The following is a 24,516-nucleotide window of genomic DNA, read 5'->3' as shown; positions in this document are numbered from 1 at the left end:
AATTAGAAAAATTCTTGGACTGCTGTATTGTAGTATACGTCCAGCATTAAACATAAACCACTATATTTCAGTGGCTTTTGATCTTGCTCTATTTGCTGTGTTTTGGCGCTGCACATTTTTAGTAGAGCACTCCAAGGTATTATATAGTTCGATTGAGATAGATTTGTGGCACTGTATCAAAATAGGCTTGTTTGTTCCGGCATTACGCTACTTATCTTTTCAGTGCTCTATGAAAGCAATGTCAGGTCTCTCCCAGGATCTAAGGTCCATGTAAATGGCTTGAATTTTGGACAGTTCCTGCTGAATGGGCTGACATTCGAGCCATGGGTGGCCCTGCAAGCACCTAACTGCAACTGCTTCCTATCAGATACAGTCAATATTTAGGCATTCAGGCAGCTATGGGTGCCGTGGATGCTTGAATATAATACTTAGTTCCATTGCTGTTAGCGTGGATGGGGGAATTAATTCATGAGCTGAATGAGAGAAAATTAACCTGTGTATAGCAGCCTTTAATAGGACACAGAAAAACTTGGGTATAGCAGAGAGAGTTGCAACTTTCTCAAAAAGGAATTGCCATCATATTATGGGAATCTTCAGGTTTGAGAAGGAAGTGTCTGTATTACATAGGGACTTCAACAGAAGTACCAGCTGTAATCGCATATCGAAAGCCATGTACTAATGATTAGATTATCAAAAGATCTTGCCGAAAGTAGTTATTTTGGTACAATTTTCTCATCAAGTGTACCAGGTATTATAATTAGCTGTACAGGAGTGCAATACATCTTTAGTAGGCACGGGCTAATAAAGGAACCTATCAAAAATGAATACTTTTGCTTATGTTACGACATCCCTTAAAATGGAATAGTCTTATTGTCTATCTATCATGCTGATCAAGTGGCTTCTGTAGTTTGTAGTTTAGAACAAGTATACAGCTTGGGAGTTCTGATTTTTTTTATTTGGATTGCTGACTTGATAAATTTAACACCAGAGGTTCAAGATGAGCTAGTAACTTTTTCAGAAGCAAGTTAGTACTGGCATCAAAAGTATTTATATCTTGGCAGATTTAATTGAAAAATGCTTGAAAAACAAATAGTTTCTTTACTGGAGAGTTGTACCTTACTGGCACTTTTTGTCCTTTTTCTTATTGTAGGGAGCTGTTGAATGCACACAAGGATAACCTTGGCACAGTGGTCAAGTTTGTGATTTTTAATGAGCTTTCCAACGCTAGGAACCCCAACAACATGCAGATCCTGTATACAGTATTGCAACACAGCTCCGAGCTGGCACCAAAGGTAACTTGCTTATTAGTCAAATTAACAGAATTATGAAGCAAACCGATCACAGCGTGAAATGTCTCTTGCTTTCCTTAGTTCCTAGCTATGGTGTTCCAAGACTTGCTTACCAATAAAGAGGATTATCTGCGAGCATCGCGTGCCTTACTACGGGAGATCATCAAACAGACCAAACACGAAATAAACTTCCAGGCGTTTTGCCTGGGTTTAATGCAGGAAAGGAAGGAGGCGCAATACGCCGACATGGAGTTTAAGGTATCATGTTCAGCCTGTAACTTCTTTAAGAATATTGTTTAAAAGTCCTTGTTTGCTTTTTTATCATTTTATAACATAAAAATTCATGAAGTCTTGAAAGGGCTTTTGCTCTTAATCCAGAAAAAGAAAAACCCCTTGTTCTGCAGATGAAGGACCATAAGTGCTATGTCAGATCAGCAGTTTGTGTGTTTTATGTAAAATTGTGCTACTAAAACACATCAAAAATGCATGATTATACAGCAGCACTAGTGTGAACCTAGGCTAAGGGGTCTTACAGGTTCTGCCCGTCAAGTTTCTGAGATTACACACTGTCTCCTAGCTTGTGTATGTATGGATAACATCCAGCAGCAGAGCCCATAGTTTAAAATGTATTTAAACCCAAAAACAAAAAAGTAATCTATAACTACTTACAAGTCTTTAGTTGTGGTGACTACATTAGTTTCCTTTTTCATTTTTCAACTGGTGACCAGCGTTGTCACTGTAGGACAAGACTGCAATAACCCTCCCCCTCCCTTTCTCCATAGCCTAAAGGAGGGTTCTGTAATTCTCAGAGATAACTGTGGACAATGTAACTGATAATATGTCAGCACAAGCAGAGAGCACAGGAAGTTTTCTGCTGACAAGACTAGAAGGTATTTATTTGCACTTTTTGAACAGATACAACAGAATGCTTTTGGTTTCAATATTTTTTTTAAAGTTTTGAAGGGGAACACAGCCAATGTATAAATACTGCATATTGAAGTGCATGAAACACCTTTTAGCATGTGGTGATGGACAATATAACAAAATGCTTTCAGTGGTATATTTAACAAACTAAAAGAGACCAAGTAAGGGAAAACTCATTGTTGGCTTGTACAGGGATTGCGCAGAAATATGGAAACACTACATGATTTGCAGGTATGAAAGTGACGACATGTTTCATGTTGAAAGCGGAAGTGATGTAACATTCTTTTGCTTCTGCTGTGTGATGAGACACCTTGGTGAGAAGTTTTGATTTCATCATTCACTGCTTGCACTGCTAGTAAAACAGAGTCATGTCAGAGCTTATCAAGCTTGAAAGAAGGAAGATTGTTGGTGCTGCTTAGCTGGTACCTCTGACTGAAGTTGCCAATTTATTTGCCGTGTTGTGAGGTACAGTTTCAAAGGTTATGACGGCATATACAGTTTCTGGGAAACTAGCATAAGTGCAGTCAACATGGTCAACTGACCGAAAGAGACAAAAGGACATTGCGCAGAATTGTGACCCGAAATAAGAAAACAAGTGCTGCAAAAGTGACTGCATAGCTCAGTCTCAATCTTCCAAAGCGCGTGTCCACAAAAACTGAGCGGAGGGCACTCCATAAGCAAAACATTCACGGGCGAGCTGCAATTGCCAAACCACTTATGGCCAATATTAATGCTCAGCAGAGGACGGATGCGGCCCTTTGCTTTCTTTTATGTTGCCCTTGGGGCAATATTTCATCTTCAGTCAGTTCCTCCCAATGACACCAATGATGCGGAACCGTTCCTCCCAATGACACCAATGATGGGGCATAATTTCTCCCAATTACACCAATGATGGGAGAAATTATGTTGCCGATCTCCTCCACTCCTCCTACCACTCCATCCCCCACAGCCACTTCCTCTTGTACCACTACCCCCTCCCTCCTAGATTGTAAGCTCCAAAGAGCAGGGCCCTCGAACCCCTCATGTATTGTATTGTTACTGTATTGTCTCATGTACTGTCCCCCACTACATTGTACAGCGCTGAGCAAACTTTTTGGTGCTATATAAATACTGTATAATTATAATAATAATAATAATAATGTTTCTTCCCACCCAATGACACCCATGAGGGGTCTCAATTCCTCTCACAAACATCAAAGATGGGGCATTGTTTACTCCCACTGATGTCAGGGCATTTTCTACTTCCAATAGCCACAGTCTGGCCCCCCTAAGGTCTGAAGGACAGTAAACCGGTCCTTTGTTTAGGTAGTTTGGAGACCCCTGTTATAGAGTATACATTACTAGTCACAGGTCTCTCTCCTCTGTCCTCTATTTCTCCTTATTGCATGCTACAATACTGGAGTCCCACTGACTCCAGAGGGTTATACACTGTGTGCACAATTGTTAGGCAAGTTGTATTTTTGAGGATTCATTTCATTAGTGAACAAGTACAGTGCTCTCGGTCAATCCAAAATGTTAATAAACCTCACACCTGAATATTTAAGAAAGTAAAAGTGAGGTTTTACCTTTCTTAGGAGAACATCTGTGTGTGCACAATTATTCTGTGCAAAGTCACCAAACAAACCATCAGTAACACAATACGCCACCATGGATTGAAATCCTGCAGTGCCCGCAAGCTCCCCCTCCTCAAGAAGGCACATTTACAAGCCCATCTTAGGTTTGCCAATCAACATCTAAATGATTCGGAGAATGGTAGGGTGAAAGTTGATGAGACCAAAATTGAGTTCTTTGGCATTACCTCAACTCACCATGTTTGGAGGAAGAAAAATGCTGACTGTTACTCTTAAGAACACTATTCCTACAGTCAAGCATGGAGGTGGAAACATTATGCTTTGGGGCTGTTTCTCTGCTAAAGGTACAGGCTGATTTTGCCGCATTGAGGGGCCAGTGGACAGGGCCACGTATTGTAAAATCTTGGATGAGAACCTTCTTCCCTCAGGCAGAACACAGAAGCTGGGTCGTGGATGTGTATTCCAGCATGACAATGACCCAAAACATACTGCCAATGCAACAAAGGAGTGACTCAAGAAGAAAAACATTAAAGTCATGGAGTTGCCTATCCAGTCTCCTGACCTTAATCCTATAGAAAATTTATGAAGGGAGCTGATACTTTGAGTTGCCAAGCTACAGCCAAGAAACCATAAGGATTTCTTGGCTGTTGCTAAATGGTTAGCACTTCTGCCTGGCAGTACTAGGGTCGTTGGTTCGAGTCCCAGCCACGGCACCACCTGCCTGGAGTTTGCATGTTCTCCCTCTGCCTGTGTGGGTTTCCACCGGGTACTCCGGTTTCCTCCCACGGTCCAAAGACATGCTGGTAGGTTAATTGGATCCTGTCTAAATTGGCCGTTGTATGCCCCTTGAGGTTTAGGGACTGATGTGAATGTACAAAATATATTTAAAGCATAAATTGATAGCGCTATAAAAGTACTTGGAAAAAATTAAATAAATTTAGAGAAATTCTGTAAAGAGTGGACCAAAACCCCCCTTGAGATGTGTGCAAACCTGGTAACCAACTACAAGAAACGTCTTGCCTCTGTGTTTGCCAGCAAGGGTTTGTCCACCAAGTAATAAGTCATGTTTTGCTTGGGGACCAAATAAATTTTGTTGCAGTTCAGTGAGTAAAATAAGTATAACATTTGTATCGTGATTTTTCTGGCTTTTTGTTGATATTCTGTCTCTATCATTCAAAATACATCTTTGATAAAAAATATAGACCCTTCAAGTGGGCAAACCTACAAAATCTGCAGGGGATCAAATAATTACTTTCCCCACTGTAATATGGTGTTGATCTCCTTAGGCCACACCCTCCCTTATTGCAATAAAACAGATTACCTGATATGCTAAATTCAATAAATATTCAAGTTTATACAGCTTAGAGTTGGACAATATGCATAAAAGTGATTTGTTCAAAATACTCACCTGCCTAATAATTGTGCATAGTGTATAACGGTGTGCTGAGGGAGTTTTCAGCACAGTTTTGCCGGTTTCCAATTACCTGAGAGTATTGGCATGTAATCAATGGTCTATGGCTTTCTTGTCCTGTACTGTACTCCAAGATATGGAATTTAATGGTAAGTCAAAATTCTAATTTTTGCAGGTTTCTTTTAAAGACTAGGATAACATGCATATTCTGTTTTGAAATTGGCCAAGTTTCCAATTCCTACACGTTAACTTGACTAGGGACAGGAAATGTAGGCGAAACAGATGACATTTTGGACTGTTTAAATATCTCTCGTGTGTCTTGTTTTCAGGAACGTTTTGTTATACATATCACTGACCTGCTTGCAGTATCTATGATGCTGGGGATTACAGTTCAAGTGAAGGAAGCTGGAATTGCTTGGGACAAGGGAGAGAAAAAGAGTAAGATCCATTAAGCTTTTGAAGCCAGTTTGCTACATAATCTGTCATGAGCTACATATTATGTTTCATAAGGTTTTTTCACTGTACTTGAAACCAGGGTGGATTTGATTTAAATCACGATTGAAATCACTAGTCAGTAAGGCTTGATTTAAATCCTAGTTTTCTACATAAAGACTAATTCTTGCTGGTATAACTTTAATATGCAAGTAGATGAAAATTTTTAGAATAACAACTTTTCATATTAGTTTTTTTATCCCCAGTTTAATAGGTTAATCATTCATATTTGGACAACTTTTCTGTTGTACTTAGGAAGGAGAAAAATAATCATTACCTCAATAATAACAATTTAAATAGATTTATTCAACTGAAACAATAACATTCCAGCATATGTTATTTCCTTAAACAAACATCCATGTTTGGTAACTAATTTGGCTAAACAAAATATATATATTTTAAGAAACTTAGACTGTCAGCCCCTTCCTCCTCACACTTAGGGCTCGTTCACACTAGGCTGTTTTGCCAACGCTTGCCAAACGCCCCTATAGCGTTTGGCAAGCGTTGGTCCGGTGTTTGCGGAGCATTTTTAACGCTCCGCAAACGCCGCATGCGCGGTTTAGCGGCGGTTGCTAGGCGTTTGCCGAGCGTTAATAACGCCCCACAAACGCCTATAATGCATTTGAGTGGTGTTACCGCTCCGCAAACACCCCGCAACCGCGTCGCAACCGCACCGCAAACGCCGGCCGGGCGTTTGCGGAGCGGCACCATAGACGAGAATAGGAGGCTTCAAAGCCTCCTGACTCGACCAGAGGCGTCCGTTTTGCCGCGACGCAACGCAAACGCTCCTGTTAGAACAGCACCATGTGCTGTAATGTGCAGAATTGGCAGAGGCGTTTGGGAAGCGGTAAAAACGCTTCCCAAACGCCTCTCTGCCGCCTGCACACAAGGCTAGTGTGAACGTAGCCTTAGTTTCACTTTCTTCTTGTGCAGATCTATTCCACTCCAAACAATCAGAAAAATATTGTTTCTATTCTATTCACTCAACTTCTTGAAGCTTAGCAGTGAAGGGGTTGATTCTGTATTCATAGGTTTGTAGAAGTTAGGATGAAGGTCTTTTTCTTAACTCTGTTCATGTTATAACATTTTTGCTGTGAAGAAGAGGCATGTGATCTCCGCTGAGTCAAATTCAGTTTTGAGAACTGCAAAAGTAAACCAAGCATCTGTGATAATATCTTGTAGGGAGAGAAACTGCCCAATAATCTTACAAAAACCTCTGGAAGAGCATGACATTGTGAATGGATTAATGGAATTTATTTACCAAAAAAATTAAACATATACAGCCTTATTCTACATAATTAAAAAACTAATCTTTATTTCATGATGGAATAACCTTTGGATGGTAATATATTTTCCTCAAAAGCATTTTATTTTAAAAAATCCGATTTAAATCAAAAAAATCCGATTTTTTTTTTTTTTTTTTTTTTTTTTTTTTTTTTTTTTTTAAATCATTGATTTTTATCCACTCTGCTTGAAACAACTATTTTCTTCTAATATCTATATGTCGTCTCATTATAGGTTTAGAGGTGCTGCGCTCGTTTCAGAACCAGATTGCTGCCATCCAGCGGGATGCAGTGTGGTGGCTTCATACAGTGGTACCGTCCATCAGCAAGCTGTCACCTAAAGATTATGTGCACTGGTATAATCTACAATGTTTTTCCTTTAATTAATTTATTTTTATTCACTTGCAATGTGCCTTTGAACTTGCTAGAAAATGTTTGGCTATTCCAGAAGAGCGCCCTCCCTTATTTCATATCATAGCCCTCTCCTCTGGAAATGTGTCTTTGCTAGCCCAGTCCCTTCACCTTCTCTGCACCTCCCTAGATAACATCTTGTGTAGATGCCAAGAGGAGGAGGAGCAAAGGGGAATGCCATAGAGTATCACTAGGGTGTCGACCCAGAGTCTGCTGGGGACTTTATCTGCGTGTGATATTTATTAAATGTTTATGAGAAGGCTAGAGAGGGGAGCGTGACATAGGGACCTTCAGCACTGTAGGTTTTAAATAACACTGCTCTCTAACATATAGCATGACAGGAATGTTATACCTAAACATTAAACACCGTGGTTGTATTCCCTTGCATATGGCCAGTGAAGTGACTTGGCCTCAGCTGATACACAGAGATTAAACAAATTCAGATTTCTTTTCTCCGCTGTTGTTCAAAGTGCAGAATTTATACAGCTTGCCTGAGCTTTCAGAAAACGGGAAAGAGCTGAAGTTGCACTGTGCATAGCTCAGCGAGGGGGAGCGCTGAGCCCTGATTGGAGGGAATGGACATACCCTTAACACAGCACACAGGAACAGAGCAGAGGCTGTCAATCACAAGCTTTGCTGGAGCTACCTCCCTTGTCGCTTTTTTTTTCTCTTGGTATCAGGAAATCTTGTCAGAAGGGATTCATGCTGATAGCAGAGGAAAGAAGCAGACAAAAAAGACACTTAGTGCTCTTAATTGAGAAAAGTACAAACTATAGATGGATCTGCTTTGTTCATATTTTATGTCTGAGGTTTACAACCCCTTTAAGTAAAACGTTCCAGTTTCAGTTATGCAATTTCTTTTTTTTTTTTTTTTATAATTTCTGGAATTTACGATTTTGGAATAAAGTCCCTAAATGATGTTTGATGTATTTCCTTCACCAAACATAATTTATATAACATTCGTACAGTATGTTCTCCCAAGCTTGTTTCAGTGAGAATGCATAAGTATGCCTATAGTAGCACTATTTAATGTACTTTAGTTCAAGTACAAAAGTTAAAGTTGAACTCCTGGAGATCAATAATATAATATATAGTCCCAAGGGTAGCCACCGCATTTTGTGAAGCAATTGGCGCCAGAGTGCTCGAAACAGTCACAATAAAAGTGCTGCTGCTTTGACTTCTACTCCTTGCAAGACCTAATGAGCAATTCTATACCTTTTTGGATTTGTGTATATGTATGGTCTTCAGATTAGCACAACAACAGTGCACAGAGACCTTCATGGAAAGGGTTTCCATGGCCAAGCAGCTGCATCCAAGCCTTACATCACCAAGTGCAATGCAAAGCGTCGGATGCAGTGGTGTAAAGCACGCCGCCACTGGACTCTAGAGCAGTAGAGATGTGTTCCCTGAAGTGACAAATCACACTTCTCTGTCTGGCAATCCAATGGACATGTCTGGGTTTGGCGGTTGTCAGGAGAATGGTACTTGCTTGACTGCATTGTGCCAAGTGTAAAGTTTGGTGGAGGAGGGGTTATGGTGTGGGGTTGTTTTTCAGGGGTTGGGCTTGGCCCCTCAGTTCCAGTGAAGGGAACTCTTAAGACGTCAGCATACCAAGATATTTGGGACAATTTCATGCTCCCAACTTTGTGAACAGTTTGGAGATGGCCCCTTCCTGTTCCAACATGACTGCGCAGCAGTGCACAAAGCAAGGTCCATAAAGACATGGATGAGTGAGTTTGGGGTGGAGGAACTTGACTGGCCTGCACAGAGTCCTGACCTCAACCCGATAGAACACCTTTGGGATGAATTAGAGCGGAGACTGCTAGCCAGGCCTTCTCATCTGACATCAGTGCCTGACCTCACAATGTGCATCTGGAAGAATGGTCAAACATTCCCATAGACACACTCCTAAACTGTGTGGACAGCCTTCGTGTTTTGCCTGGTGACCTGATTTTACTTTATGCCAGTTAAGCAACATAACTAGGTTGCTTTCCTGCCTTCAAGCTATGATGGAACAGTAAAAGAGTAGCAGCAGACTGGTGCAGCTATCTCACTACTCTATTGTTTGCAGGTTCCTTGTCAGCGCATGTGTTTGGAGTACTCCTAAATGAGCACAAGTGCTGTTCCTCCTCTTTACAACAGAGTGCTTTTTCAATAAACACAAGACTACATAGAAAAAAAATGTTTTTATAGGTTTTTGTTTCAGATTTCGTGTTAGCTTCCGAGACCTGCCCTGTGTGTCCATAAGACAAACAGAGCGGGACTCAGCCTCTCCCCCCTCTTCACTGGCTCTGATTGACAGCAGCAGGAACCAATGGTTCCTGCTGCTGAATCTGAGCCGACAAGGAGCCTGAAAGCCTCGGCTCTTGTGCACATCGCTTGATTAAGATTGGGCTCAGGTATGTATTTGGGGAGGGCTGCGGGGGAAGCTGCATGAAGGTTTTTTACCTTACTGTATTCATAGAATACAGTAAAGTAAAAAACCTTCTGCCTTTACAACCACTTTAAATGTGTGATTTATATGATTACAAGTAAATGCATTTGTTTTATCCCTTTTTGTCTTCTTTTTATCCTTTGACAGTTTGCACAAAGTCCTATTTACCGAACAGCCAGAAACGTATTACAAGTGGGACAACTGGCCACCAGAAAGTGACCGCAAGTATGAGTACTCTACATATGTGGTTTTTATACCCATCAAATAGAATGCTGCTGCTGTTGTGGCATTAAATTTTGGCATGGGAGATTGTCGATCGATCACTCTGGGGTATGGACTAATATAAATGCGTTAATTTTTTAAAATAGGTCCAGTCTTTGGACAAGCCATAAGCTCGTACTTGTGTTCTTAAGCCGACTCCCCAGTGTAAAGTCAAAGTGATCCAGCACACTCCCTCTGTGGTTGCCGAGCTCTCCCACTCGGCAAGCGGGTGGGCTTCAGGATGGAGAGTGGGTAGAGATTGAGGAACATCCATTTCTCGATCTTCTCTCCAGTAAATGAAGCTGGGAGTGACAATTTCATCACTTCTGGTTTCAGAGTTCCGTTTGTTACTTTGGAGGGCAGGGGAGCCATTAGTCTACTAGCCCTTCATTGTCTTCATAAAGAGTACCTGTCACCTGACCGGTGCTATCACATGGGGGTTTAACCTCTTTAAAGTTAATTAAAATATGAATAAAAAAATAAAGGTGAACATAAAACTATATTTAAATATTTTTTATATTGCCCTGCACACACCCAAAAACACATTCACAGGGTGCATACATGTATGTGAATCACTATTGCACCATTTATGTGAGATATTGCTGCAAACGTCAGTGAGAACAGTAGTTCTATTGCCATGGCTCATGATTAGCTCTAAACTGATGAGCAGTAAAGGCTTTTAAAGTGTCACCTATGGAGATTTTTGGGTACCATAGTTTTTTGCAATATCGAAGGCGTAGGCAATCTTAAGACTTGATGAAAAAGAAAAAACGCCTCTAAGTGCAGAATAAGGACATTTATTTCAGAAACAATAGAAAATCACTCACATGGTGAAAGTTTAAAAAAGCTCATCCATAATGGAGTGTAAGGAGAAGTCCTCGCTGGGTGCGCCACGATCCGCACGTGGGGGAGACTGTGGATGGAGAGAGCCGGCCGGCTTGTGTGTGTCTCTCAGAACATGGGCAATGGAACGAACCTTGGAGTGCAATGTCGGCGTCAGTGATTTTCTATTGTTTTATAAATAAATGTCCTTATACTGCACTTAGAGGCGCTTTTTCTTTTTCATTGTGTCTTAACCTGAGCCTGCTACAGCTGCAAGAGCATGCCCTAGTGCTATACCGGACTTGCATACATTGAACTTTAAAATGAACTTTAATATTTGCCTTTACTTTGTTCTCTGGCACCTTGTTTTGGGGAATTATTTTGCTCTGATTTTCTGTTCTTTGTTTTTAATTTTAAGACTTGACATGTTTATTATCTATATACCATATATACTCGAGTATAAGCCGACCCGAATATAAGCTGAGGTACCTAATTTTACCACAAAAAACTGGGAAAAACTATTGACTCGAGTATAAGCCGAGGGTGGGAACACCAGTGGGAAGAATCGTGCCTCATCATTGGTGTCAGTGGGAGGAATAGTGCCCCATCATTGGTGTCAGTGGGAGGAATAGTGCCCCATCATTGGTATCAGTGGGAGGAATAGTGCCCCATCATTGGTATCAGTGGGAGGAATAGTGCCCCATCATTGGTATCAGTGGGAGGAATAGTGCTCCATCATTGGTATCAGAGGGAGGAATAGTGCCCCATCATTGGTATCAGTGGGAGGAATAGTGCCCCATCATTTGTATCAGTGGGAGGAATAGTGCCCCATCATTGGTGTCAGTGGGAGGAATAGTGCCCCATCATTGGTATCAGTGGGAGGAATAGCGCCCCATCATTGGTGTCAGTGGGAGGAATAGCGCCCCATCATTGGTGTCAGTGGGAGGAATAGCGCCCTATCATTGGTATCAGTGGCAGGAATAGTGCGCCATCATTAGTATCAGTGGGGGGAATAGCACCCCATTATTGATGTCAGTGGAATAGTGCCCCATCTTTGGTATCAGTGGGAGGATTAGTGTCCCATCATTGGTGCCAGTGGGAGGAATAGTGTCCCAACATTGTTGTCAGTGGGAGGAATAGTATCCCATCATTGGTGTCAGTGGGGGGGTGGAGGAATAGTGCCCCATCGTTGGTGTCAGTGGGGGGGAGGAATAGTATCCCATGATTGGTGTCAGTGGGGGGTGGGATAGTGCTCCATGATTGGTGTCAGTGGGGGGTGGAATAGTGCCCCATCATTGGTGTCAGTGGGGGGGGGGGGGGAAGTGCCCCATCGTTGGTGTCAGTGGGAGGAATAATGCCCCATCATTGGTATCAGTGACACCAATGATGGGGCACTATTCCTCCCACTGACACTTGCTGACCCCTGTTCCAGTATGGTGCTGCTGCAGCCAGCATATGTGGTTGCAGCAGCACCTAAGCACGGCACACTTACCTGCATCTCCTTCACTCGATTTTCGCGGGGCCGCTCAGCTCCGCCTCCTCGCCGGTGATTGGCCGCCTGTGTGCCTTTCCTGAGCTACAGTTCTGGAGGCCAATCACCGGTGAGAAGGCGGAGCCGAGCAGCCGCGCGAACATCCAGTGGACGAACCGAATGAAGGAGCAGCCACGCTTCCTGGACCGGATCGTCGTGGGACCGGAGCCAGGTAAGAGACAGCAGCCCCCTGCAGACGTTGACTCGAGTATAAGCCGAGGGGGCCGTTTTTCAGCACAAAAAATGTGCTGAAAAACTCGGCTTATACTCGAGTATATACGGTACTCAACGCACCCACTTCTATTCTATTTTACCAATAAGTGGGTATTATATTGTGTTTGTGTGCACTAAAATTAATATTAATAGTGGTGCAAATAGCATGCAACATAAAAAATTGCAGGGCCTCTGTTTTCAGAAAATATGCAATGTTCTGTGGGTTTTAATTATTTTTATGCCCAAAAATGCAGATTTTTACATGTGTGCAAAAAATGAAAAAGTTGCTGTAGAGCAGAAGTGATTAAAGTCTATTGGCTGGAGCAGCATAAATATGAATATATAGTAATAAACAGCTTTTCTTTTTCATATACAGTGGGTACAATAAGTATTGAACACGTCACCATTTTTCTTGGTAAATATGCATCTAAAGGTGCTGTTGACATGAATTTTCACCATATATCAGTAACAACCCATGCAATCCATACATACAACGAAACCACAACAAATATGTTCAGAAGTTAAATTTCATGTAATAAAATGGAATGACACAGGGAAAAAGTATTGAACACGCTAACTGAAATGTATTTAATACTTCACACAAAATCCTTTGTTGGTAATGACAGCTTGCTGTATGGAGAAACTAGTTGCATGCATTGCTCAGGTGTGACTTTGGCCCATTCTTCCTCACAAACTGTCTTCAAATCTTGAAGGTTCCGTGGGCCTCTTCTATGAACTGTGATGTTTTAGTTCTTTCCATATATTTTCTCTTGGATTCAAGTCAGGTGTTTGGCTGGGTCATTCTAACAGCTTTTTTTTCTTTGTTTGAAACCAGTGGAGAGTCTTGATACATTTTTCCATTCATCCTTCCCTCAACGATATGAAGTTTACCAGTATGCTGAAAAACAACCCCACACCATGATGTTCCCACCTCCATGCTTCACTGTTGGTATGGTGTTTTTGGGGTGATGTGCAGTGCCATTTGACCTCCAAACATGGTGTGTATTATGGCATCCAAAGAGTTCAATTTTGGTCTCATCTGACCAGACTATATTCTCCCAGTATTTCACAGGCTTCTCTAAATGTTGTGCAACAAACTTTAAACAAACTTCAACATGCTTTTTCTTCAGTAATGAAGTCTTGCTTGGTGAGCATGTATACAGGCCATGGTGGTTGAGTGTATTACTTATTGTTTTATTTGAAACAATTGCACCTGCTAATTCCAGGCCTTTCTGAAGCTCTCCACAAGTGGTCTTTGGCTCTTGGACAACTCTTCTGATCATTTTTTTTTCACTTCCCTGCGAGAAGCACCTGGTCATGGCCGGTTTATGGTGAAATGATGTTCTTTCCACTTCCAGATTATGGCCCCAACAGCGCTCACTGGAACATTCAGAAGTTTAGAAATCCTTTTGTAACCCATGCCATCAGTATGTTTTGAAACCATAAGGTTGCAAAGGTCTTTAGAGAGCTCTGCTTTTACCCAACATGAGATGTTTCTTGTGTGACACCTTTTTATAGGCCATCAGTTTCAGAATGAACCAGCTGATATTAATTTGCACTGACAAGGGGCAGTATTGCTTTCTAATTACTGATTGATTTCAGCTGGTGTCTTAGCTTTCCATGCCTTTTTTGCACTTTCACTGTGTCATTTCATTTTATTACACATAACTTAATTTCTGAACGTATTTGTTTTGGTTTCTTTGTATGTATGGATTGCATGGGTTGTTACCGACATGTGAACATTTCATATCAATAGCCCCTTTGAAATATATTTACCTACAAAAATGGTGACGCGTTCACTACTTATTTTACTCGCTGTATATTTATGTTATTGCTCTTTTATGCTACTAGCTTACTCAGTGTCTTTTTCTGCAAGCTTTTTTCTTCGCCTCTGCTCGGAAGTGCCCCTTCTGGAAGATACATTAATGCGTATCCTTGTCATTGGCCTCTCTCGTGAACTTCCTCTCGGCCCAGCAGATGCCATGGAGCTTGCTGACCACCTGGTAAAAAGGGCAGCAGCTGTCCAAGCCGATGGTAAGTAGTCTGCGATGCCAGTGTTTTAGGACCTTGGGCAGTGTGATTGTGACACATGACCTCTTGCACATCAAAGCAGATTAGAAATAGTATATAAATGACATGGACATTCTTTTGTGGATATTGTGAGTTTTTCTTTAAAGACCAACTCTACTTTCAGAAAATGTTTTTTTTTTTTTTTTTTGTAGATAGCACATTAACCGCTTTCCGACCACCCTAGAAATACTGCTACAGGGTGGCACGGGTGTGCAAAATTACGTGTGTGTATATATACGTGATTTTGCATTTCCGGGTAGGGGGCGCGCGCCCTACCCGCGCTGCCATTCGCGGCTGTCAGTGACCAGGTCTCAGCCGGTGATTACTCGCCGGTGCCCGGTGATTGCCGAGCATCTCCGATGTGGAGGAGAACTGTTTGAAACCAGAATGGTTCTCCTCCCTGTCAGCTCGTGCACACTGCTTTGGATGGCTGTGCACAGTACAGCCATGCAAAGCAGTGTGCTTACAATGAAGCACACAGACACAAATGAAACCGCACACTGTTTACCCTTTGATCACCCCTCATGTTAACCCCTTCCTGTCCAGTGCCATTAGTACAGTGTCAGTGCTTTTTATTAGCACTGATCACTGTACTGGTGTCACTAGGGATGTCAGTGACACTATGTCAGTTCCCCCCAGTGTCAGAATGCCCATCGCTGTCCTGTTATAAGTCACTGATCGCCGCCATTACTAGTAAAACTAAAAATCCCAGTATACATATCGCCATTTGTAAACACTATATCACGTAAAGCAATTATTTACACCTATTAGGATTTTTTTTTTTAGCAAAGACATGTAGCAGAATACATTTTGGCCTATTTATGACGAAATTTGATTTTTAAAATTTTTTTCACTGCACATGTTTAATAGCAAATTGTCAAAAATATTGTTGTTTTTTTTCTCAAAGTTGTTGGTCTTTTTGTTTTCATAGCACAAAAAATAAAAACTGCTCAGGCGATCAAATACTACTGCAAGAAATCTCAATTGGTGGGGAAAAAAGGACGTAAATTTCATTTAGGTGCAGCGTTGCATGACCGCGCAATTGTCAAAGTAATGCAGTGCCGTAACGCAAAAAATGGCCTGGTCAGGAAGGGGGGTAAATCCTCAGGAGGGCAAGTGGTTAATGTAAACATTTTTTAAAAATCTGCGTTTGCTGAAATACCTGCTAATCCAACATTGGTTAGCTATTTTATAAATTGATATATATATAAAAAATATTTGCATACTTGAACAGAGGCTGCATCTGAATAGAATACAGTCACTGTTTGGCTGATAATTTTCCCAGTCAGTAAATTTTTTCATTCACTTTTGTTGAGCCAGGTGGTGCCGACAGGGACACCCACGGCTTACATTTGGCTGATTCAGCAGGAACTTCCTCTTGGTTCAGAAATGGAAATATCCCCTTTCCCCTCCTCTGTCCTTATTGACAGAGGAGGAATCTACTGAAATGCCACTGGAGGAGGCAGTGGATGAGGAAGAACATTTTCCTGAGGATGGGGATGAGGGTGATTTCTGTTCTGGGGAATCTACTCCAGAGGAATCTGAGGTTCCTATCCTTTTGCAGACTTAGAAGGCCTTTTGTGAGTTTTCCCACTGAAGTGGTTTAAATAAATTTATAATTGGTGCTTCTTCTGACCCTAAGATTATGGGATTGGGGTCCTGGTGGCCACCACAACATCCTCAGTCCTTTCCTGTACATCCCCATCCCTGCAAAACGACTTGCACAATAATATCCAATGAAAAGTGAGTTTAAAGAAAAATTGAGTATGCCTGCGGTAGATACAGCAATTTCCTTTTTCAACAAGACCCTCACAGTTTCTGCAGATGCAGTGCCAGTGTTTAAAAAAACTTCAGTCAAACGGCTGGAAGCTTTATTTAAAGCCTCTTTTGCATTAGTGGGAGTGGCTTATCATGGCTATAGGGGTCTGCCAGAGCCTTAAGATACGGGCTCACTGGCTACTGAGAGACAGGGATCTTGACTATGCGGATTTTGTCTGTTGCCCTCCCCTCATGTTTAGTGCTTTGGGACATCCCTTTTCATAATGAATATGAAGTAGCCCTGTGTTCTGGGTTTAAAAAAGTGGGATATCTTCATTATATAGTAAAGGACATGGGCATCTTATCCATACACCATGTGCTTTATAGGTTTGTACCGGCATTGGCAGGTGATTGCACACTGGTAAGCTTTTGAGGACATGCCTCCTTAGGGCACCTCCTCTATAACCCTGCCCCACTCATGAGTTCTCAGCTTTCTCAGAAATTTGCTTCACTTATTTATTATTTATTATTCTAAAGAATTCTTAAGTCAACCTCACTGTCTTCTAATTCCTACATAGAAGCAGTGTATCCAGCTCAGTGCAACCTTGGGAGCCATACCCAGATACCACGCTGTGGGCCATCCTGTAATAATGCCTCAGGCATTGGATCCAGCATGCGGTGCTTACCATATCTCTTGGGACAATGCGTTGTTAACCGCAGGGTGCCATACAGGTCCAGGACCATGGTTTATTGTTATGGAACCCAGTCCCTGAAGACCCCCTTGGGGGTATGCCTACCATGACGGGCAGAGCCTGGACATTATATACAGTACAGCATTGTGAACAGGTAAGACAGGCTCCCCCTGTATCTCTGTGTAAACTGGGGTTTGTTTGGAATTTATTCAGTTTACAATGTAAACTTTTCAAACTTGGAGCTAAAATGTATGTACTCAGAGCTCAGTCTCAGGTGGATGATCAAGTTTTAAATCACATCACTGGTTGCACACTTTAACACCACATCTGCGTAGAGCACTTATAAGGTACTCGAGTTCTTCCTTGTGCCCATTAACCACAAGGATTCATTGCGGGATGGTCTACACCTGGGTTACCATGTACTTCTACAGGGCACTCTTACCCTATCACTCAAACTCTACTTTCAGAGTACTGTAAAGGGCAATATCCTCACTTGTAGCTAATGTGGAGATCTGGCTATAGGGAGGCAACTCTAAACAGCAGGCAAACGTTCACTGTGCCAACGGTCTGCACAACACACTTTAGAGTGACAATGTGTCCGTTGCACCAGAGCAAGAATCCGTCTTAACACCAGTCTCCGCATCCAGTTCTAGGTCTATTTCAGGCATGCAAGAAGCAGAATTTTATCTATCTATGTCACAATATGTCACAATTCCTCAGATTACGGCCTTATTTTAGCTATCTGTTTCAAGAGCTCAAAAACACCCTGCCTCTTCTTCCACTCCTGTTTCTTAGCAGAGTTGGACCCTCATATGCTGGTCCTAGGGAATGCTGTATTAGAGGGAATAAAGAGTATGCTGAGGCAGTGTTTGAGGAAGCTGCAGAAGATTTCTTTTGCCTAGACTGTCACTAAATTGAAGAGGAAGCTTCATGCAATGTTGAAAAGCTCATGTCTCTGTCCGCAAAATCCTTGGCATTGTTCAAATTTACTCTTTGTCTCACCAGGCCCCTTTGGGCAAAAAGAGGACTACAAATACATGCAAAAAATTCACTGTTCATGAACAGATAGAATGGGAGTTTTATGATGATTGGGTGACCCTTGAAAATTTGAGATGGTCTTGGAAGTGCTTTAACACAACAGGCCCATCCCTGCAACTACAGCTAACTGGACTAGAACAATGAACCAACCTGACCCTGTTTTTCAGGATTGTGCATTCGTAGAGCAATTACAGTAGCTTCCCTCTGATCTTCTTTTTTGTGTAGATACCCTGGCACATGTCATAAGTCAAATATACAGAATGGCTCAAATCTCTGTTATGTGCAGAATCCTCTGGCTGACGGCTTGGACAGCAGAAGCTACCTGTAAGAGGTGCCTCACATGTCTGCCTTTTCAAGGAAAACGTCTGTTTGGTGAAGCACCCTGACCAATTCAGAAGAGGTTACAGGGAGGAAAGTTTTGCTTCCTCAGAGAAAAGTGCCAAACCCCCCTCCTCAGGTGCTCCTAGCACCTCTAAACATAGAGCACCTTCACACTCTTCAACTTTAAAATTTAGGATCAGCCCTTCCTTTCAGCACAGAATTTGGCGCAATAAGACCACCAAGCCATTACCAAAGCCCTTCTCAAAATGAATTCACTCTTAAAGCAGCGTTCCAGTCCCCAGAAGAAATTTTTTAAAAGTTGACCCAGGATTGCCTTTTCAAGAACATTAACAAACTTGGATAAAGTTATAGCCTTCTAATTCGTTTTAAATATGTAAATCTTTACCTTGATCTCGGAAGCAGGCAGGCGCCATGATGGCTGTGGGCATCTGAAGCCCGCAAGGCTTTTTTTTCCCTTGAGTTGGTTCTGCTGGTTATCCCAGCATGCACCACTTGATCGTGCGCAGTACTGACACTGCTCAGAGCTACTTGTATAGAACAGGTTGCGATAACAATGGCGGGGACTGCGGAAGTTCCCTCCCCCTTATGGCAACCTGTCCATCAAATCACACCAGGGGGAAGGCAAGTGTAGTCTGGAAACAGAGCAAGCCCCTCAACAATAATTAGAACAGCACAGATCTTACATTTCCTTCCCACACTGGACTCCGGTAAAATGGTGCAAACCCTGCCAATTCGTGTCACTTCCGGTTTCGAAGTAATGCGATATTCAGTCACTAGGAACCCAAAGGACTCCTGGGATACAGGAAAAGACATCCCAGGAGATGTTGCGAATCGCCTTAAAACGCCATCGCCTAGGCGGCCGGGACTGGAAGTGCAGTTCTGATATACGATTTTAAGGTATTTACATTAACAAAAAAAATAAATTATCCAAATCGTGCTGGACAACACACGTACCATGTAATCAGAGGAACTTTAAAATATGGGTGGAACTCTGCTTTAAGAGTGGGGGGATGTCTGTTGCAGTTTGCATCTCTAGAACAGATTTTATATCTGGTGCAAAAAATGGGTAAAGGCATCAACCTATTATTTCTATTAAGAATGAATATATATGGAATTAATTAAAAGCCCTCAAAAGTTTTTCACTCAAAAAGGATTTGTATCTCCATATTGTGGAGACCACCTTATATTTTATGTCTTAAAAAAAAGGTTTTCATCCAAATTCAAAGAGGCTTATGTCTTCTATTCCATATTTGCCCATGTTGAAATGTGACACTAAACAGAATCCTTAATTTTCAAAAATAATCCTTACACATCCACTACTTGATGGCCCTGTAATCTATTTTTCATGAAATCATGCCTCACTTTTTTGCTTCCATGTAATGTTCTATGTTCTCTGTGATCTCTGGAGCCTCTTCTTTTTCTTCTAATTTCCAGTGAGCAGTGCTCGTTCGTTGTGGTCATGTGTAGTGCTCCCATAGTCCATTTTGGGAGCAAGCAAAAAAGCGTGTCTACATTCCTATGTACTGTGGGACCATAGGGAAAAAAACAAGTAGCCACCCTCTAACAGGAAGTTGGATCACAGCAGCAAAAGAAAGAATAGGGAGATTTGGAGGAGGCTGGGAGCAGTAGAAGGCAGTTGTTAACCACTTACCCTCCTGAGGATTTATCCCCCTTCTTGACCAGGCCATTTTTTGCGTTACGGCGCTGCGTTATTTTAGTTGACAATTGTGCGGTCATACAGTGCTGCACCCAAATGAAATTTACGTCCTTTTTTTCCCCACGAATTGAGCTTTCTTTTGGTGATATTTGATCCCCTGTGCTTTTTTTTTAATTTTTTGCGCTATTAAAAAAAAAAATGAAAATTTTGGGAAAAAACTACATTTTAGACTTTTTGCTCTTAAACATCCAGTAAAAAAATTTTTAAAAAATGTTTTCATAAATTTAGGCCAAAATTTATTCTGTGACATGTCTTTGCTAAAAAAAAAATCCCAACACGTGTAAATTAATTGGTTTACGTGAAAGTTATAGCATTTACAATGGCGGTATAGAAACTAGAATTTTTTTTTTTTTGCTAGTAATGGCGGCGATCAGCGACTTATAGTGGGATTGCAGCGGACATTCTGACACTGGGAGGAACTGACTTGATGTCATTGCCATCCCCAGTGACACCAATACAGTGATCAGTGCTAAAAAAAAAACACTGACACTGTACTAATGGTACTGGGCAGGAAAGGGTTGACATGAGGGGTGATCAAAGGGTTAACTATGTGCAGGGAGTGTTTTACTGGGAGGCGGTGTCTGTGTGCTTCACTGTAATCGCACTGCTCTGGATGGCTGTGCTGTGCACAGCCATCCAGAGCAGTGTGCCTGAGCTGACGGGGAGGAGGACTGATGCTCGATAATCACTGGGCGCTGGCAGGTAATCACCGCCCGGGACCCAGTGATTAACAGCCACTGCCGTGAATGTATACGTTATTTTTCCACCCCTGACGCCCTGTAGCAGTATGTCTGCTATAGGGCAGCGGGAGAGCGGTTAAATATAAGAATACATACTTGAATACATTTTTCCTTTTTAAACCAAAGTTTAGTGTCACTTTAAGTCTCCAATTTCCTGTTTGTCAAATGAACTGAAATTCAGCACTTTTATTATTCTTTGTAGATTTGGAGGTCCTCCGAATTGAAAGGATTCAGCTGCTTGATGCCGTATTAAATCTTTGCACATATCACCATCCTGAAAACATTCAGCTTCCTCCAGGGTATGTTTTGTGTTTTTGTTTTTTTCCCCATTGTATAATAAGTGAATTTACACTGCACTTGGAGAATAACTGGTAATCCAGCAATTTTGTAGCTCATTGCCAGTCAGCAATAAAGTGAAAAAAATAAAAGCAAAGCATCACAGAGAAATAAAAGAATAAAACATATATGGTACATCTCTGGAATCTATGCACATTCTCCCACATTTTATCCTTTAAAACATTTTTCAAGTACAGAAAATAAACATTGGTGGGCTAAACTGCACTGCTCAAAAAAATTCAAGGAACACTTTTTAATCAGAGTATAGCATCAAGTCAATTAACCACTTGCCGCCCTGCCACTGCATATATACGTGTGCAGGGCGGCACTGGGGCGCAAAAGCACGTTTTAAAACGGGCTCCGCGCTCCCAACGGTTTCGCGGGTAGGGGGCACGCACGCACGCGCGCTCCCGCTGACCCGCGGGTGACACCATTTGATCCCGGAGGGATCAATCGTTCGATTTCAGTCACTGATGTCTGGCTGAAATCAGATGATCGGTCCCTGTCCTATCCTGTCCTGTGTTGACAGTTACACAAGACAGGATATGATGTCATTCTTCTCTGCCTGGACACATTCCGTTCCAGACAGAGAAGAAGACATACAAATTGTGAGTAAAACAGCACATACCCACAGTTAGAACACTCTAGGACACATTTAACCCCCTGATCGCGCCCCCCCCCCCAGTTAACCCCTTCACTGCCCTGTCACCAGTGTCACTGATCAGTGAACCGATTTTTACTTGGCACTGTATCAGTGTCGCTGGCGACTTCCGATAGTGTTAGCACCCCTCCCAGATAGCGCCAGTTTGCCCGCCAGTACACCAGTAATCCCGTTTAACCCCTTAATCCCCCCCCCAGTTAACCCCTTCACTGCCCTGTCACCAGTGTCACTGATCAGTGAACCGATTTTTACTGATCACTGTATCAGTGTTGCTGAAGACTTCCGATAGTGTTAGCGCCCCTCCCAGATAGCGCCAGTTTGCCCGCCAGTACACCAGTAATCCCGTTTAACCCCTTAATCCCCCCCCCCAGTTAACCTCTTCACTGCCCTTTCACCAGTGTCACTGATCAGTGAACCGATTTTTACTGATCACTGTATCAGTGTTGCTGGCGACTTCCGATAGTGTTAGCGCCCCTCCCAGATAGCGCCAGATTGCCCGCCAGTACACCAGTAAACCCATTTAACCCCTTAATCTCTCCCCCCCCCCAGTTAACCCCTTCACTGCCCTGTCACCAGTGTCACTGATCAGTGAACCGATTTTTACTTGGCACTGTATCAGTGTCGCTGGCGACTTCCGATAGTGTTAGCGCCCCTCCCAGATAGCGACAGTTTGCCCGCCAATACACCAGTAATCCCGTTTAACCCCTTAATCCCCCCCCAGTTAACCTCTTCACTGCCCTGTCACCAGTGTCACTGATCAGTGAACCGATTTTTACTGATCACTGTATCAGTGTTGCTGGCGACTTCCGATAGTGTTAGCGCCCCTCCCAGATAGCGCCAGATTGCCCGCCAGTACACCAGTAAACCCATTTAACCCCTTAATCTCTCCCCCCCCAGTTAACCCCTTCACTGCCCTGTCACCAGTGTCACTGATCAGTGAACCGATTTTTACTTAGCACTGTATCAGTGTCGCTTGCGACTTCCGATAGTGTTAGCGCCCCTCCCAGATTGCCCGCTAATACACCAGTAATCCCGTCTAACCCCTTGATCGCCCCCCACCCACCCCAGTTAACCCCTTCACTGCCCTGTCACCAGTGTCATTGATTACAGTGAACAGATTTTTACTGATCACTGTATTAGTGTCACTGGTGACTTCCGATAGTGTTAGCGCCCCTCCCAGATAGCGCCAGTTTGCCTGCTAATGCACGGGATTTTTTTTTACCAAAAACATGTAGCAGAATACATTTTGGCTTAAATTTATGACTAACTGTGAGTTTTTTATAGCTGAAAGTAGAAAATATTGTTTTTTAAAAAATTTTCGTGTCGTTTTTGTTTATAGCGCAAAAAATAAAAGGCGCACAGATGATCAAATACCACCAAAAGAAAGCTCTATTTGTGTGAAAAAAAGGATGTTAATTTCGTTTGGGTACAGCATTGCATGACCGCGCAATTATCATTTAAATTAGTGCAGCGCTGTATAGCAAAAAAAAGGCATAAATTGCAGTATCTATACCATAGTTTGTAGACGCTATGACTTTCACACAAAGCAATCAATATACACTTATTGGGATTTTTTTTTTTACCAAAAACATGGAGCAGAATACATTTTGGCTTAAATAACTTTGAGTTTACGATATATTTTTTATAGTTGAAAGTAGAAAATATTGTTTTTTTTTTAATTTTCGTGTTTTTTTTGTTTATAGCGCAAAAAAATAAAAAGCGCACAGGTGATAAAATACTATCAAAAGAAAGCTCTATTTGTGTGAAAAAAAGGACGTAAATTTTGTTTGGGTGGAGCATTGCATGACCGCGCAATTATCATTTGAATTAGTGCAGCGCCAAACAGCAAAAAAAGGCCTGGTCATTAAGGGGGGTAAATCCTCAGGAGCTCAAGTGGTTAAACTCCTGGGGTATTGATCTGGTCAGTTAAGTAGCAGAGGGGGTTGTTAATCATTTTCAGCTGCTTTGGTGTTAATAAAATTAACAACAGGTGCAGTAGATGGGCAACAGTGAGACGATCCCCAAAACAGGAATGGTTTTACAGGTGGAGGCTACTGACATTTTATTTACTACTCATTTTCTAATTGTTTTTCACTAGATTTGCATTTGGCTAGGGTCATTGTCACTATTGGTAGCATGAGGCGATACCTGGATCCTACAGAGGTTGCACAGGCAGTCCAACTCTTCCAGGATGGCACATCAATACGTGCCATTGCCAGAAGGTTTGCCGTGTCTCCCAGCACAGTCTCAAGAGCATGGAGGAGATTCCAGGAGACAGGCAGTTACTGTAGGAGCGCTGGACAGGGCCGTAGAAGGTCCTTAACCCATCAGCAGGACTGGGATCTGCTCCTTTGTGCAAGGAGGAACAGGATGAGCACTGCCAGAGCCCTACAAAATGACCTCCAGCAGGCCACTGATGTGAATGTCTCTGACCAAACAATTAGAAACAGACTTCATGAGGGTGACCTGAGAGCCCGACGTCCTCTAGTGGGCCCTGTGCTTACTGCCCGGCACCATAGA

The 24,516-nt window shown here is 42.3% G+C and overlaps 1 protein-coding gene across 1 annotated transcript in view; it reads left to right on the top strand.

Annotated features, from left to right (window-relative positions):
• The window catches only part of INTS1 (integrator complex subunit 1), a 206,492-nt gene that overhangs the window by 41,703 nt on the left and 140,273 nt on the right, over positions 1 to 24,516 (top strand). Inside the window, exons 11-17 of the mRNA XM_089682295.1 lie at positions 1,151 to 1,292; positions 1,371 to 1,547; positions 5,525 to 5,633; positions 7,206 to 7,326; positions 9,963 to 10,040; positions 14,519 to 14,676; positions 21,202 to 21,298. Coding sequence (XP_089538421.1) covers positions 1,151 to 1,292; positions 1,371 to 1,547; positions 5,525 to 5,633; positions 7,206 to 7,326; positions 9,963 to 10,040; positions 14,519 to 14,676; positions 21,202 to 21,298 — 882 coding nt within the window. The remainder of the gene's footprint in view (positions 1 to 1,150; positions 1,293 to 1,370; positions 1,548 to 5,524; positions 5,634 to 7,205; positions 7,327 to 9,962; positions 10,041 to 14,518; positions 14,677 to 21,201; positions 21,299 to 24,516) is intronic.

The sequence above is a fragment of the Staurois parvus genome, unplaced genomic scaffold (genome assembly GCF_062004578.1).
Source record: "Staurois parvus isolate SC_StPar_1 unplaced genomic scaffold, SC_StPar_1.0 ptg000018l, whole genome shotgun sequence".
Lineage (NCBI taxonomy): Eukaryota > Metazoa > Chordata > Amphibia > Anura > Ranidae > Staurois > Staurois parvus.
Note: the sequence above shows the minus strand (reverse complement) of the source record. Positions and strands in the feature narration are given on the sequence as shown.